At 37.9% G+C, this 17,360-nt stretch overlaps 1 protein-coding gene across 1 annotated transcript; it reads right to left on the reverse strand.

Moving 5' to 3' along the window:
• Window positions 1-416: 416 nt before the first annotated feature.
• On the reverse strand, window positions 417-1,341 carry LOC122032396 (putative germin-like protein 2-1). The gene is made up of 2 exons (XM_042591688.1): window positions 1,201-1,341; window positions 417-1,078 (listed from the first exon to the last, which is right to left on the reverse strand). Exons 1-2 carry the CDS (start codon window positions 1,322-1,324, stop codon window positions 543-545), a joined length of 660 nt encoding a protein of 219 aa, XP_042447622.1. The 5' UTR covers window positions 1,325-1,341; the 3' UTR covers window positions 417-542.
• Between the last annotated feature and the right edge of the window lie 16,019 nt (window positions 1,342-17,360).

Raw genomic sequence — 17,360 nt, forward strand, 5'->3', positions numbered from 1 at the left:
AACTAGTCCAAGCTTCGTCTTATGTCTCAAATCTGGGGACCTGCCCTGATTGTGATCGACCAGGAATTATGCGGCTGATGACGCGAGGCGGTCTAACTCCCATCTTTCCTAGACTGTTGACTGTCACGTCCTCTTGAATATTGACTGTCACGTCCTCTTAACTTTTGACTGCCTGACCCCTAGGGTCCCTCCTTTATGTGCTGTATCAATATGCATGTCTTCTTGTGCCATGTTAGATAGTTTATTTGTAATTCATGTTTTCGAATCATGTTCAAGCTAAGGGTTCATCTTTTAACTATATATTGAAAATAGCCAATACTTGCCCTAGCTCATCAAACAATTGCTCACAACTTATGGTTTTTGACAGCCATAAAAAATCCCATAACGTTCTTCTTCAGAAATACATATCATACTTATTATAAATTATCTTTTGTGGAGATTGACAAACATGGATATATATATCAAAGAATGAATTATTGCAGATACAAATGCAATGAATAAGCAACAATATTGATATGATATTATTAACTTTCGTTGGTTTTCTAGAACTGAGATTGGATCCAATCGATAGTCTTCTTATCCACCTGGAAAGCCTTTGAAAGAATATCATCCGAGATGTTTGGCTTTGACCCAAAGATAGTGTTGGCGATGGTGATTACTCCTGGATTTTGGCTACTTAGAAATGACATCGCAAGAGCCCTCGTCCTACCAAGATTGAACTGGAAGTGAATTAGGCCTTGAGGGAATACGAACACATCACCCTTGTTAAGCACTTTGGTCACCAACTTGTTCTCGGGATTGGACGTTATGAATCCAACATAGAGCGAGCCTTCCAACACTGTTTGGAGCTCTGTGGCACGAGGGTGGATGTGCGGAGGATTGAGACCGCGGGGGGCATAGTCCACTCGAGCCATGGAGATGCCAAGAGTGTTGAGGCCGGGAATTATATTTGCATTTATGAGCGTCACATTGGAAGCAACTTTGTTCATGGTGCTACGAGGCACATTGAGACCCGACAAGAAGAAGTCGTCAACTTTAACGAGTTCTGGATTCTTGCAAGTGAATCCATTCACAATAACTGCATATAAATACATTGAAGCATGTATATGAATTAATCATCGATCATCTCCATGCATATATATGTTGGGAAAGATTTAAGGTAACAAATATACATATATGTAAGCTAGGTAATTAGTATACCTTTGGACATGCTGTCTGCAACACAGAAGTCTTGAAGGGCGCCTGGATCACGGGCTAAAGCTTGAGAGAAAGACAAAGCTGCAACGAGAGCAACAATAAGCAGGAGGGAAAGATCAGAAGCCATGGAATCGTTGAAGAGAGAAGAGGATTCTGGTTTTTGTTATTGATGAAGCACATAAAGTGGATTTATATAGAGAGGGTGGGAGGCGTTGGCATGGCCCTGGCCTAAGGGAGCTGTTGATTGGAAGAGTTTGACTTTGCTATTAATTAATTATAACTGGAAGAAGAGTTCTAATTGACAAACAGAATTTTCCAAGACTGGATTTGTTGTTTGGTGTGTCGGCGAGCAGGAATCAGTCTTTTATACTTTCTTAAAAGAGTTGTTGTTTGGTGTGGCCTGCCTTACGTGTTACATATATAAATTCCATGCACCATGTCAATGGTGAATTTGTCAAAATCACATTAGGGGTTGACAGCGTAAATCAAATTAACAGCAATGATTGGTGATAAGTCTGGCATGCAATGATGATTAAATGGCAGCCGTTCGTGGCCGTCTCCGTTACCGCGTGCCACTCACAGTTACATAAATTTGAATTATAAAAATATTTTATTCTAAAATTTTTACAAAAGGATTAGATCTATTTGACCTTAATTGAACCCTTTTGATATTAGATAATTGGACAGATGTTCATACCAAGCTCTAGGTGCTTGTTTTAGTCCATATAAGACCTTATTCAGTCTAAAGACATGATTTAGTTGTTTTAAGTCCTCAAATCCTGGGGGTTGGCCTACATACACCTCTTCTTTAATAAATCCATTTAAAAATACAGATTTTACATCCATTTGATATAGCTTGAATCCCTTGTGTGCTGCATAGGCCAGCAACATCCTAATGGATTCAAGTCTGGCTACAGGGGCATAGGTCTCATCATAGTCTAATCCTTCTACTTGACTAAATCCTTTAGCAACTAACCTAGCTTTGTTTTAACTATTTCACCTTGATCATTTAATTTATTTCTAAAAACACATTTAGTATCAAGTATAGTCATGTTAGTGGGTTTAGGTACTAATTCCCAAACCTAATTTCTTACAAATTGGGCCAACTCTTCTTGCATTGCTAAGGTCTAGTCTAGGTTTGGTCGGGCTTCATCTATAGTTTTGGGTTCAATTTTGGAAATAAGGGTTACTTGGCTTAGGTTCCTATAAGATAACCTAGTTCTGACTCCTAGAGTTTGATCACCCAAAATTTGGTCAGATAGGTGATTGGTGTTTGTTCTTGTTGGTCTTATACTTGGGTTAGTAATTGGTCTTCAGATTAATTAAGTTCAGGTTGAATTTCGTCATCATCTTCTGTATTTCTTAAGTTAATCTTTTATGTATTATTATTTTCATTTATTATATTGGGTGGTTTATTTTCTTCATCAAATATTACATTTGTTATTTCTTCAACTTTTAGGATATTTTTGTTATAAACTTTGTGTGCCCTGCTGGTTGTTGAGTACCCTAAAAATATTCCTGGAGTTGTTTTTGATGAAAATTTTCCTAAATAATATTTGATGTTTAAGATAAATACTTTATAGCCAAATACTTTTAAATAATTTAAGTTAGGAATTTTATTGTAATATATTTCATAAGGTGTTTTATTGTGGATTTTATTAATTAAAATTCTATTTTGTATATAACAGGCTGTATTTATTGCTTCAGCCCAGAACTGATTAGATAGTTTGTATTCGTTTAACATGGTCCTAGTGGCTTCTTGTAGAGTTCTGTTTTTACGTTCTACTAAACCATTTTGTTGGAGAGTCCTAGGGCAAGAGTATTCATGTTTATATCCATTAATTTCATAAAATTCAATAAAGTTATGATTTTTTAAATTCTCCCCCATGGTCACTTCTAATTCTTTTTATCTGAGTATCTTTTTCATTTTTAATTAATTTGCAAAAAATTTTAAATACTTCAAAACTTTCATCTTTAGTTTTTTTTAAAAATTTTACCCAAGTAAATATTGAGTAGTCATCGATTATTACTAAGCAATACTGATTTTTACTTAGTGGCTTGACTCCATGTGAATCAAACAAGTCTAGGTGAAGGAGATCAAGTATTGAAGTTATTCTATTTAGGTTGGTTAATTTATGGTTTGACTTGGTTTGTTTACCTTGTTGACAAGCATCACAGGTTGGATTTTTAATAAATTTTAATTTGGGCAGACCTCTAATTAGACCATTTTGACTCATTTTTGAAATGAGTCTAGTATGAGTGTGACCCAGTCTCCTGTGTCATAACTCAATTTCCTCTTGTTGTGTTAATAAACACTCTAGTAAGGAAGTTGGTAGGTCTATAGTATAAATATTCTTCTTCCTAATACCCTTAAGTTTAATTTCAGGATTGTTAATATTCTTAATTATACATTCAGTTTTTGAAAATGTGACTAAATATCCTGAGTCACATAATTGGCTAATACTAAGTAAATTGAAACTGAATTTTTCAACTAATAATACTTTTCGAATGTAAAAATTGAAATTTAGTTAGATGTTACATATTCCGATTACTTTAAGGGTTCCGTCATTGTCGAACGTGACAGATCCTAGGTTCTTGAGTTTCAACTTCGTGAATTTCAGTCTATCTCCAGTCATGTGTCTGGAGCATTCACTATCTAGCATCCATTGATCCAAATCTTTATGGTCCTACATAAAGTATTTGACTTGGGTCAATTTCTGGATTTAGAAGATAGTTTGACTGAAATTATCTTAATGTTTCATCTCACCCAAGCTAGATGATCAATCATGGTATTCCTATGGGTGTTTATGAGATGGTTTATTAAGTTAATTAACTCAATTGGGTTAAGTTAATTCTTTTGAATTATTTATTAAATTGACTAATTAATTTAATTTTTTTTAAATAGATTAAGTTAAATTATTAAATAAGTTAAATTATTAAATAGATTAATTAAGTTAAATTAATTAATTAAGTTAAATTATTAAATAGATTAATTAAGTTAAATTAATTAATTAAGTTAAATTATTAAATAGATTAATTAAATTAAATTATTAAGTTTGAACTAAGTTTAATCTAAATTTATCTCACCCGATTCTAAGTTATCAATCAGGGAGCCTTAAGTAGTTTTGTGAGATGGTTATCTTGAATTTAGATTATTTCTAAGACTTAATTTACATTTGAGTTAAACTTAGGTTTTCCAATTAGTCAATTAAATATGTATTTCAAGGATTGGTTCTCAGGTCATGGAGAGGCACTAGGTCATCTTGGGCATGAGATCATCCACCACTTCCTAGATAGAACCGCTCAAAGAAATAACATATTCAATTTTCTTTTTGAAACCCCTAGGTTTAACTAAGCAAGTATAAATCATGCCTGGGTCCTTAATCTATCCTAGTCTAAACGTGCGTATTAATAAGAAAGTAAATAAACAATCATCAGACAATTCTATTTATTTATTAAGATAGTTTTTCTATTGGCTCCCCCTGGATCATAGCCTCGATATGGTCTATGAAGGTAATGTACTTGATCCTTGGGGACCCAATATTGACCAAATCCAACTTGATTATCCAAGTTGGACTTAGGTACCCATGCTTGGACTATCTTACTATTCGGTCTGTTAATAAGTGATAAATAAGACCGATATTTCTTTTTAGCTTTATATCCTAGTCCGGATCGATTGTATACGACTTTCTGTTTTCGAAGAATTAAGTTAAGATTCTTGGAACCCAGTGTAAACCGTTCCAATGTAGTCTTCAAACCATTGACTTGAATTTTCAGGCTGGAATTCTCTTCCTCAAGCTTTTGGACTTGAGTTGAGGTTCCAGTCTGAATTGGTTCAATCAAGAATTCGAAGTTGGTCGCTTCTCTAAGGGATGTTACCTCCTTTAGAAGCGACTTGATCCGAACATTGGACTTAGCTAATTTATTCATTAAATAATTTATTAAATTGTATGAACGATCGGTACTTACAGAGAGGTTAGGCCCTTCGGAAATGGATATAGATCCGTGGCTTCTCTCAGACTCAGCTTCCGATTCATCCTCGCTTCCGGATTCGTAGACTTGGTCCCGAGCCGTCATTGCGAGAAAGCTTGTTTGCTCGATTTCTTCGTCGTCGGACTCTTCTGAAGAAGACTCGTCCCAAGTTGCCTTCAGGGCTTTCTTCCTTCTTGGTTTCTTTGCATCTTTCAAGTTGGGGCAGTTTACCTTGATGTGCCCCTTCTGGTTGCACCCGTAGCAGGCAACTTCGACTTTTAGCTTTGAGTTTGGCTTGGTCTCCTTGGACTGGATTACTTTCTGACATCCTTCTTGTTGAAGCCCTTCTTCTTCTTGTAGAGCTTCCTCACTAGGTTGACAAGTTCGACCGTAAGCTCATCGTCGTCGTCATATGTCTCTGGTTCTTATTCCGATTCTGGTTCGGTTCTGCGCTTTGTTTTTGCTTCCCTGGTTTTGCTTGTACCTACAACTAAAGCAACACCTTTCTCAGCCGGATGTGAGTTTACCTGTTCATGTAACTTAAATTCTGTAAATAATTCATCTAATTTAATGGAAGACAAATCCTTAGAAACCTTGTAAGCATCTACCATGGATGCCCACAAGGTATTCCTCGGGAAGGCGTTTAAGGCATACGTCAATATATCGCGGTTCTCCACTTTCTGTCTGATCACGTGAAGCTCGTTGAGTAAGTCTTATATCCGGGCATGGAGTTGACTAGCCGTCTCATTTTCCTGCATTTTAATATTATATAATTTATTGAATATTAAGTCCCTTTTACTTACCTTAGTGTCGGATGTTCCTTCATGAAGCTCGATTAGCTTCTCCCAAAGTTCTTTGGCGCTTGTGAATGGGCCGACGCAGTTCAGCTCCTCCTTCGTCAGTCCGCATTGGAGGGTGCAGGTGGCCTTAGCATTTGTTTCTACCTTTTTGATAATCGTTGCGTCCCAGTCCTCGTACGGTAGTGGCTTGCTAGCACCGTCAGTTGGCAGTCGAAGCCTGGTTTTGACAATGATCCATACTTCAAAGTGAGTCTGGAGATACGCCTCCATTCAACCCTTCCAGTACCCGAAATCATCTCCAGAGAAGAGCGGTGGGCGAGCAGTGCTGAAACCTTCTTGGAAGGCCATTTTAGATCTATCACAAAAAAAAGGAGCAAAAAGAATGTCCCAGGACTTGATCCTGGATTAGTAGTGCGGTATAAAAATATGAATGAATTGAATTCTCAAGTGCTGTTGCACCGACCTCGTGAAGAGAATACGATTACGAAAAGATAAGATCGGAAGACGACAAGAATACCGATTCCGATCGACTCCGTAAAACTGAAATCACCACAATAAGAATGCCAGATTAGTGGTTGCACCAAATCAAGGCGACCCCGCTCTGATACCAATTGTTGAATCGAGACCGCACTAGAGGAGGGGTGAATAGCGCTCGTGGCTTTCACACGTTTAGGATTCGGAAATTCAAGTAACGCAACGAAAAATAAAAACACACACACAAGAAGACCAAGATTTACTTGGTTCGGAGCCTAGGGAGACTCCTACTCCAAGGCCCGCGATTGCAAATCACTTTCGGTGGGCAATCACTATCATTATGAAAATTTGGACTACAATTGCATATAAAATGTTGAGCATATTTCTCAAGTAAATCTGAGTCAGTCAGAGTGTAAGGATGATTCATTATTAAGCGGACCACATCATTCACAATCAGATGAGCCGATTGACTTAGAGGACTCTCAAAACCCAAATACTCCTACTTCAAGCCAGATGAAGACCATAACACATGATTCTGAAGAGCTAATGGTGCAACGGGGGATCCTAAATTTACAACTATTACTACAAATTTCTAATAAAGCTGTTGATTCTCCTATTGATGATATTGATGTTAGTGGACTCTTCACTACTTGTGATGATGATGTGGTGGATAAAAGTGTAGGGACATGTATTATGGAGGAAATGTCCCAGGAATCACCTCCTTTGATCACACAACCAATTGATGCTATGAAATTTTTAATAATTGAATTGATTGATGATAATGTGTAGGGACTTGTGCAATGGAAGCAAAGCCCCAAGAATCACTACTTTTAGAGGCACCACCACTCGAACCAGAGATAGAACCTCTACAAAATTCTCAAGAGGTCACATCCACTTATTTAGATCTGTTAGGTACATCTCAGCACTACAAGGTTAGTATTCTTAGTGAGCTTTTGGAAAATTTTATAGAGGTACCTATAATTGATTTTATTGGATGTGATTCAATTTTTGATAAATAGTCAGTTCATACTAATACTGTTCTAGCTCCTTCTCATATTATATGCTTGTGGGAGGTTTGTCTTTCCTTTGGGTGTGTAGGTTTTCAAGAGACCAATAATTGGAAGCTCAATTTGAACCATCTTCGACCACCTGAAAGAACTTTAAAGAAGACGAAGATGGAGAGAGCGATACTTCATTTTTTTTAACTCCTATATTGAAAGCTCCCTCCATAATAAGAGCCCTTGGTAAGAGGGTTCTAAAATATCTTACCCCTCCAAGAGCAAGATTTAGATGAATCTTATGAGGTGGTCGAGCTAATGACATTAAACAAGTGCTTCTTGCGAGGCAACCCAAGTTCATTTTCCTTGATTTCTTTTATGTGTTTAGTTCTTTCTAGTTTCATTTCTTTCTTTATAATAAACTTGTATCCTCTACTTAATTTTTGTTGTCTATCTTCTTTTATAGGAATTAAAGATTAGGAGGAGGGAAACTACATGATGGAGAAGTTAATGACATGGGCATTGGGCACGCACCATTTGGTAACTTCTCTTACTTTTAATCTCCTCCACATTATTTTTAGTTTTCATTGGGACAATGAAAAGTTTAAGTCTGGGGGGATGCATTAGATGCATTTGGTTTAGTTTAGTTTTTGCTTTTGCATAATAAATTTTTGCTAGTTGCATCTTACATCACATCATGATTGTTTGTTCCTTAAAGCAAAATTGTTAGCACGTTCTTTATCTTGATTCATGATATTGTAAATGATGCTAGTATGTTTAATGTACTTATTTTCTCTATCTTAGTAGCATGAAATAAGCTAAGTAGCATATGGAAATAAGTTTGAGTTTTGGCTTAAGGATCTTACCTTCACTTCACTTTACTTGAACTTGAATAGTTGATATCATTGAAATAGCCATGATTCATCCTATTTGTTTAGTACTTGGTTTCCATGGTAATTTCTCAAACTTCATTTTGGTTAATGGACGAGGCTCGAATCTTGAAAAGATCATTTGGAAAAATCAAAATATCCCAACTTATGTGCCTATGAGCTTATGTGTTTAAGTGTTGCACAATGCAATCACTTAATGTAAAAAAAGGGGTGCATGAGAAAAAAAAAGAGGATGAAATGAAAAAAAAAAAAGGTATTTAAAAAGGGATATAAAAAAATAGTTGTCGTGAGTGGAAACTAGCTAGTCACCCTTTTGAGATCGAGTTATGTTACTGGGGAAATGACTCCTATGGTTCTCCTGATATCGAACACGCCTTTGAGACCTTAGGTTGATTGAGAAATATGAACCAAGTATGTGGTAGGTAAGTGTCTATCACCGGAAATATTAGGAACTCAATTGGATGATGACTTGTCTAGGACATAGATTGAAAACTTGAAGAGTTTGAGGTTACTTTGCATTATGCACAAAATATTTATGCTTAAGCCATACTTGAGTTGTTTACATGATCATGCTCATCAATGAAACTTTTTGATAGAATTAGGAATGTGCATTAAGGATTATGATGCATTATTGAATACATGAATCTTGATTGCGGCATTTTGCTTGAGGATAAGCAAAAGTTTAAGTCTGAGGGTGTGATGTGCGTAGATTTTATACACTTGTTTAGTATGTTTTAACGCACATTCTTATGTTTTGTACATGCTTTGTCTATGCACTTTCATGCTTCTTGCTTTGATTTTAGCATAAATACTTCTCTTTGTTCGGAGATCTGCTCTTGTGTTAATAATTAACCCTAAGAGTCAATCATGAGATGATTAGGCCTTTTGGTTACTAATTGAGTTAGACTCAAATGCACCCACTCATTGGACTGAGTCCAATCCGAATTAAACACATTGGATTAATGGGTTAGACTTATTGGGTTATTGGATTAATGGTTAATCCAATATAATAAATCCAACCCATTAAGAGGAATACAAAGAGACAAAAACCCTTCATATTCATTGGATGAATATAAATAGATTTTTGGTGAGATTTTTCATTAGATGAAGAAAAGGTGACTCTTGATCTCGCTCTTCCTCCTCCTCCTTCTTCCATGGCCGAATTTTCTTCCATGGCCGAATCATTCTTCTTGCTAGCACAAGAAAATGGTTCTTCTCTGAAGGCTTCGTTCATGGGACGAACGAAGAATATGTTTGTGTGGATACCATAGAGGCGCGGACACTTGAATGTGCTGAGATCTGGATCCAAAGAAAAGGTTGCTGTCGGGATTGCGAAGGGCACACAACAAAGGTATAATCCTATCATGTAGCTTAGCATAGATTAGTTTATAGAAATTGTTTTTTCCCTTCGCATGGATCCGCTGGATAAGAGGATCTAGTATTTTTTTCGTTGCATTTTCACATCTTTGGGCGCGTTAGATCCCAACATCTTGTGCATTTTATGCTTTCACGAGTCAAATTTGGAGAAGAATTGATGTCCGTGGATGATTCTACAACCAAACGAAGAAGAACGACTTGGGCAATGACTGCCACATGGCCTTGTAAAGGGGAATGATCCCAGCCGTGTGGTGATGAGGGGTCGTGTCACCCTCCTTCAGCCAACCAGTACACGGCCGTGTAGCCCCTCTAGTGACCAAGACTACCCAGGTCGTGTGGTTTCACACAGTCGTGCAGCCTTTCCAGAACCAGAAATTGGCATAGCTGTGTGTGCCACACGACCATGCAACACTTTCAGATAGGAGAAATGGCCAGTCCGCGTGGTTTCACACGGTCGTGCAAGCAAGTAGAGGCAGTACATGTCATGGTCGTGTGACCATCACACGGCCGTGCGGCCCTAGCAGAGAGGAGGATTGCCCTAGCCGTGTGGATCTCACACGGTCGTGTCCTGGGCCGTGTGGCGCCCAAATTTGCCAGCTCAAATCTCCTGTCCCCAATATCACCTGTCTCCATGTCCCACTCATCGTCTCATCCCACCACCGGCAGCCTCCGGCCACCATCCCAATCAACACTATAACCCTTAAGGAAGGTGAACCCAAGAGAGTCGCCATCGACACGATCGGCGTTGGAATCCAGCCGGATCTAAGCAGACTTTCCTCTGCCGTCGATCTGAGCCCCTGTTCAGATTCGGCCGGATTCCGGCATCAATCATGTCGATGGCGACCTCCTTTGGTTCACCTTCCCCAAGGGTTATAGTGTTGATCGGGACGGCGACCGGCGACCGCCGGCAATGGGCTGGGTGACGTGTGGGACACAGGGACAGAGAGATTTGGGGACAGAAGATTTAAACTCCAAATTTTCCCCCTCTATATATAGAGCTTCTTCCCTTTTGAAAGGGGAGGCTCTCCCTTTGGGGAGATATGTTCTTCGGGTGGTTTCCAGCCATTCAAGGGGAGATTTCTGTCCAAGATTTGACTCGGAGAGTGGAGGATTGGTTCCGAAGATCACTCATTGTAACGAGATAAGCGTTCCTTTCTATTCCTTTGCTCTTGGATTGGAATGTCTTGGATTTTCTTGTCTTCGTTCCTTTCTCTATTCTTTATTGAGTAGATTTCTTGTTCTAGGAAGGAGGGAGTATTTGTGATGTAATTTGATGTAAGAGTCAATGGATTTGCCATCTTCTTGATCCAAGGATATTGCTATGTTTTATATCAATCAATCTTGTATTGGATTGTTGTGTTTTGTGCCTAATTCCCATTCTTGATTGGTTGTTTGTATCTCTTGTGAAATCTTGTAGAGGAATTCGCTAAATCGTATGACCGAGGGGTATCGTGACAGGGCTACTCCGCTCACGGACCTTTTAGGGAATTACCTTTAGGGGTAAAATAAGAACTTGCAAAGAAGTAGGACAAATTGACGTGCTTAATTCTATATCTTAATGCTAATTGATTAGGGTTGCATTTTTATGTCGTATGACCGAGGGCGTTGTGACAGGGCTGCCCCATTAACGGACCTTATAGGGATTCATTACTCTTTGATTGCTTAGGGTTTAGATATAAGTCCTTAACCGGTATTTTCTGCAGAAAATAACTGGTGACTTCTTACTAATACATTGTAATTGAGGGCAAGGTTTGGTAGATTATATTACATCAATGATTATCATAAAGAAACCAAGACTCCTAGAATCTTTATAAAACTAAATCTCTGCATTTAACCCTCACCTCTGATCTTAGTTGTAAATGATCTTTTAATTGTTTGTTTAGCTAATTCACTTTAAGACATCTTTAGTGCTTATAACCAATATCTTTTATTATTACTGATGATGTAACCGTACACTTGCGGTGCGTAACAACTCACTAGGATTTTCACCTGGCTTCACACACCAGGATTTTCTTCTGCCTGACTTCACTCACCAGGACTTTCACACTGCCCGACTTCGCTCACCGGGACTTTCACCTGACTTCACTCACCAAGACTTCCAACTGCCTAACTTCTAGTTAGGATTTTCCCAATCAAGTATATGATCAGCCTTAACCTACTTGACTCTTCTTCACACCAATCTGGTTAAACCCTGACTAGAGGGGAATTGCACCAGCAATATCCCCAATCGGACGATTGCACCTGCAATCTCCACGTATTGTCAAACATCGAAACTCAAACATCAAGACTCGGGCTTGAGCCAACTCAAGCCTAATCAACCTAGTCAACCATGACCCAGGGGATATTGCACTAACATACAACACTACGACGATGCTCCAACAATTGCGCTTTACACCAAACCTTCATACTGTCAATATAACTTATTTTACATAAAATTGTAATCAATTTTTGTATGTTCTTGTAATTATCGAATTGCTAGTGAATTGCCCAACAAAAGCGATCATCATCGTAGGCCTTGGAGTAGGAGTTATCACAGGCTCCGACCAAGTAAAACCAATAGTATTAGTATTGTTCTTTCATTTCCACTGCACTTCCTCAATAGTTTTACGAAAACGTGAAAAGTCATGAGTACTATTCATCCCCACCCTCTAGCAATTTTGATCCTATATCAGGTCCAGCAAACCTAGGTGGATTTTAACCTGGTGGCAGGTCCTCCAGACCCATCAAGTCCTGCACACTTTGTAAGAGCATTAGCCATCAACACAGGCTAACTTTAACCATTTTCCATACATCAAAACCTAGGTTAGATTATTAGTATCAACTGCACTAACACAATCATTAATAAAAGAAACATAGTATCTTTATCCCTTTTGTAATAATAGAATAAGGACCCTACACATTGGAATGAATAAGATTAAAAGGATTAGGAGAAAAAGATAGACTTTTATTGAAAGGTAATGCAGAAAATTTTGCCAATTTACAACCATTACAATCAGAAATATCATGACTTTTTAAAGTTCCAAATATTGTAGACAAAGATAAAAATTATAAATGAGATACTGAAACATGACCTAGATGAGTATTCTACAAATAAAAATCAAAAAAAGAATGACTCAATCGAAAAGATGACAAATCGATACTAGAAGCTACAACATCTGGTACTTGGAGTTGATCTAAGATATAGAGTCCCCCTTTTCTACGACCTATCCCAATCACCATCTAAGATCACGGTCCTGCACATAATAATTGGATGAAAAAAAAGATTACATATCTAGAGTCAAACAATTGATTAACATAAATAAGATTAAGTGTGAGATTAAGAATATAATAAACATCAGGACGAGACAAGTAAGTTGTAACAACAAAATCAACACTTATTAATGGCATCGGAGTACTATCAACTGTCACAACTAATAAAGATGAATTAGAAGATAAGGAGATAAAAGATGATAAGTTAGGTGACATATGATGAGAGGCTCCAGAATCTAAGATCCACAAAGAGGAAGGAAGGTATACCTAATGTACCAGAAGATGATAAACCTATATGAGAAGAAACATGCATGGTAGAGGGTTGTCAAACAATGAACTGTTGAAATTGCTCAAGCATATATGAATCTAAAGAGGGGGCAATCACTGCATTACTAGACTGAGATAGTCCATATGACAACTATTATGGTTGATTATAAAATTTCCATGAAGTATTCTGATGTAGCAATGATAGTTGTTGAGGTCATTATTGCTGATAGTACTACTGTGATAGTTTAACATTGTTCAACAATAATGAACACTAAGACTTCTAGTATTCCTTTACTTTGCAATAAGCATACTCATCACTAGGAACCTTCGAAGTCAACCTATTTTGGTTATAAGGCGGAGGTCATTGTGGTACTATAAAAACTAATGGTGTAGATGGTGTAATAGTCCTTTTATCAACCTTAGACTTAAGGAGAATCACCTCAGCTAGTAGTTCATGTACCACTGAATCAATGGAAGGAAGAGGACTATGATGCAAAATAGTCTCATCTAATCCTTCAAAATCATCATGAAGAATTATCAAGAATTGGACTAGATGGGGAATGCTCATAATTCTAAGGTTTCTGTGAGTATCAACTAATCTCATATTTCTAACATGGTAGAATAAAAGTCTTGGATAGCCATTTCTAATGGATAATATTTGGCAAAGTTAGATTGTGCATATAATCTTGCTAGATGATCCTCAACCTATTTGGTTGTCTGGTACTTGGCCAATTGAGCATCAATAGAGTGTGAAACAGAATTAATGATCCATATAATAATCTTCACATTATCAACCTCCCAAATATCCAATGACTTTGCATAATCATCAGTATTGTTGTCCGTAGGTTTAATTTGCACACCTGAAACATATCCCCATAAGAAGTTTTTTTATAATATATCCCCAATATAAATAATTATTTCTATCTAGTCAGACATTAATCGATTGAAGTGAATCATCTATACAATCACTCATATTTGTTGGTGCAGGGAGCACTAGACAACCGAACCTGTGTTTTGATAATGGTAAAAGGGTTCAATGTTAAGTTATCTTGTTGTCTAACAACTATCACTAAGTGTGCAAGAAAGTCCTAAGTAATCTTAGGCAAATGAAAGTCTTAGCTATGGTTAAACAGGTGGAAAGTCCTAGCTGCGGTTAGACAACAAAGCCCTAGTCTAGGGGACTGGACAAAGTCTTGGCGGGTCGAGGACTTTGGGCGAAATCCTAGAGTCGAGGACTCTAGGTGAAAATCCTGGGGGTCACAGACACCAGGTGGAAGACTGGATGAGTCATGGATCAGAAATTCAGCATGAAGTCATGAAATCTCACACACTGAGCAAAAGTCCAGACAGTCTGGAAGACCATTCTGGAAAAAGATAATTTCTCCTGAGAGGAGTAGGTGTGGTCGCATTCCCTGAAGAGAGAACAGTAGTTGTTAGTCCGACCTAGAGTTTCAACAAAACTCAAAGTTAGGACCAGACTATCCGAGGGTTGTCAAATCTTGTCATTCTTTACATATTATTTGCCTGGACTAACTCTTTTTTTAGAAAATAGAAGTGTGAAAAAGGGTAGTCTAAAAGCCTGGAAGGGATTCGGGCACCCAGACCAGTGTCGCCTGAGCCTGTACCACAGGCACCGGGGTGGTCCAAACCTCCAGAGCTGGTCCGAGTACCCGGACTAGAAAAGTTATCCCGAAGCTGAGTTAGAGTGCGACGACTGGCCGAACCTATGTCAACGGTCTAAGCCCCCGAAGGGGTTCCAAGCGCTTGGAATGGGCTATAAAGAGGCTTCAACCAGTGGCTCAATAACATCATTCCAAAGAAGTTCTTCTCTTACACACTGCTCAGAAAAATCTTCTACGACACCCAAAATTTGCTCCGACGATAACTACACTGAAGATTTCATTCTTTAAAGTTGTCAGTATTTTTATTGTTCAAATTACTTATAATCATTTGAAACTATATTTGTATTCTTTGATTGATTATTGATTGCCCAACGAAAACACTCTAACATGTCGATCTTAGAGTAGGAGTCATCATAGGCTCCGAACTAAGTAAAACTAGGATTTGTTTGCATTGACTTTTCATCTCTTTATTTATTCCACTGTGTTCTCTCCAAAGTTTTAAATGAACGTGAAAGCCACGAGAGCTATTCACCCCCCTTTAGCGCTTCTCGATCCTACAATTGAAATCAGAGCGAGGCCGCTCTGAATTGGTGAAACTACCAATCGAGCAAGGGGTTCCTTTTTGAAAAAAGAATGTATATCGTTTTTACTTAAAAAATATTCTTACGCCTTTCATTTTTTCCCCTCTATTTTTTTTAAAAAAATTCACTTTCATTTTTTCACCATTAGTCAGAGTTGGTGAAATATTACATTTAAAAGAATTTGTCATAATATTTTTTTATTATTTTTTTCTCAAAATTAGTAAAACACCCTTATTTTAATTTTCCCAGCACTACTAATCCAAGACCAAGTCTTGGAACATTTGTCATTTTTTTATTGTGTGCAAAATTTTTCTAAATGGCCCACCAAGAAGGCTACAACACTGCTCATCCACCTTTTTCCTCTGGTGAAGACTTCGAGTACTGGAAAAGCTGGATGGAGTACCATCTCAAGACCCAAGTGGAAATGTGGATCATAATCTAAACCAGATTTACATTTCCCACAACAGACGAAGTACCCATCCCCTGCGATAAGTAGGACACACAAAGAAAGAGGAAGATTGAGGTGAATGCAAAAGCGACATGTACCCTCCAATGTGGCCTAACCAAAGAAGAGTTGAAACTGGTTGGCCCCTTCAATAGCACCAAGGAGTTATGGGAGAAATTGATCAAACTACACGAGGGCACCTCTGATGCAAAAGTAAGTAAATGTGACTTAATATTAAATAAGTTATATAACATTAAAATGCAGGAAGGTGAGTCAGTGAGCTAGTTACACACTCGCATCCAAGATCTTTTGAACGACCTCCATGTGAACGGACAAAAAGTGGAGAATCGCGACATCATTAGGTACGCGCTAAATGTTTTTTCGAGGAATACCTTATGGGCATCAATGGTAGATGCCTACAAGGTATCTAAGGACCTTTCTTTGATTAGACTAGATGAGCTATTTTAAGAATTTGAATTGCATGAACAGAGTAATGCACTTTCACCTAGAAAGGTATTGCATTGGTTGTAAGTACAAGTAAGACAAATGAGTCTAGGAACAAGCGTCGAACTGAACCCGAGTCTCAAGATGAATCGGACTCAAGAGACGATAATGAAATCACAACTAAGCTCATGAAACTAGTACAAAAACTATATGAGAAGAAAAAGGGTTTCACCAAATGAGATATCAAGAAGGTGACTCAATAGAACATGAAGGGTATGGCCAAAGTTACCTGCTACAGATGCAACAAGAAGGGACACTATAGACCTGAATGTCCAAACCAGGAGCAAGGAAGAAGGAAGGTGTTAAAGGCAACGTGGTTCGAGTCATCGGAAGAGTCAGATGAAGAAGAATAAACTCAAGCAAGCTTCCTTGCTCTACCCATACAAGCCCATGTTGTCGAGACTAAATCTGAGTCCAAGATAGAATTGGAAGCTGAGTCCAAGCTAAGTCACGAATCCATATCTGGTTCAGAAGGGTCTAAGTCCACTATAACTATCTTCTTGATTAGATTGCATAACTTAATTTCATACTTATCTAGAAAACTGGCTAAATCCAACCTTTGGGGTCAAGTCACTCCAAAAGGAGGTCAAAGCCCTCAAGGAAGTGACTAACCTAAGCTCCTTCACCGAATATGTTCAAGCTGAAATTTCAACTCAAGTCAAACAACTTGAGGAAGAACATTCTAACTTGAAAAGTCAAATCAAGGAACTTAAGAACACATTGGAATGATTCACCTTGGGTTCCAAGAATCTTGATCTGATTCTTAGAAAATAAAGGGTCGTATACAACCGAACCAGACTTGGGTATAAGGCTCGAAATCGATTCAAATCTTACTTCTCTTTAGTGAATCGATCAACTAAGAACCTAGTCCAACCATGAGTCCCCAAGTATAACATGACTAATCAAGTTAGACTTGATTAATATTAGATCCCTAAGGATCAAATCCACTACCTTGATAGACCTTATCGAGGCTATGATCCAAGG

The sequence above is a fragment of the Zingiber officinale genome, chromosome 11A (genome assembly GCF_018446385.1).
Source record: "Zingiber officinale cultivar Zhangliang chromosome 11A, Zo_v1.1, whole genome shotgun sequence".
NCBI classification, from domain to species: Eukaryota; Viridiplantae; Streptophyta; class Magnoliopsida; order Zingiberales; family Zingiberaceae; genus Zingiber; species Zingiber officinale.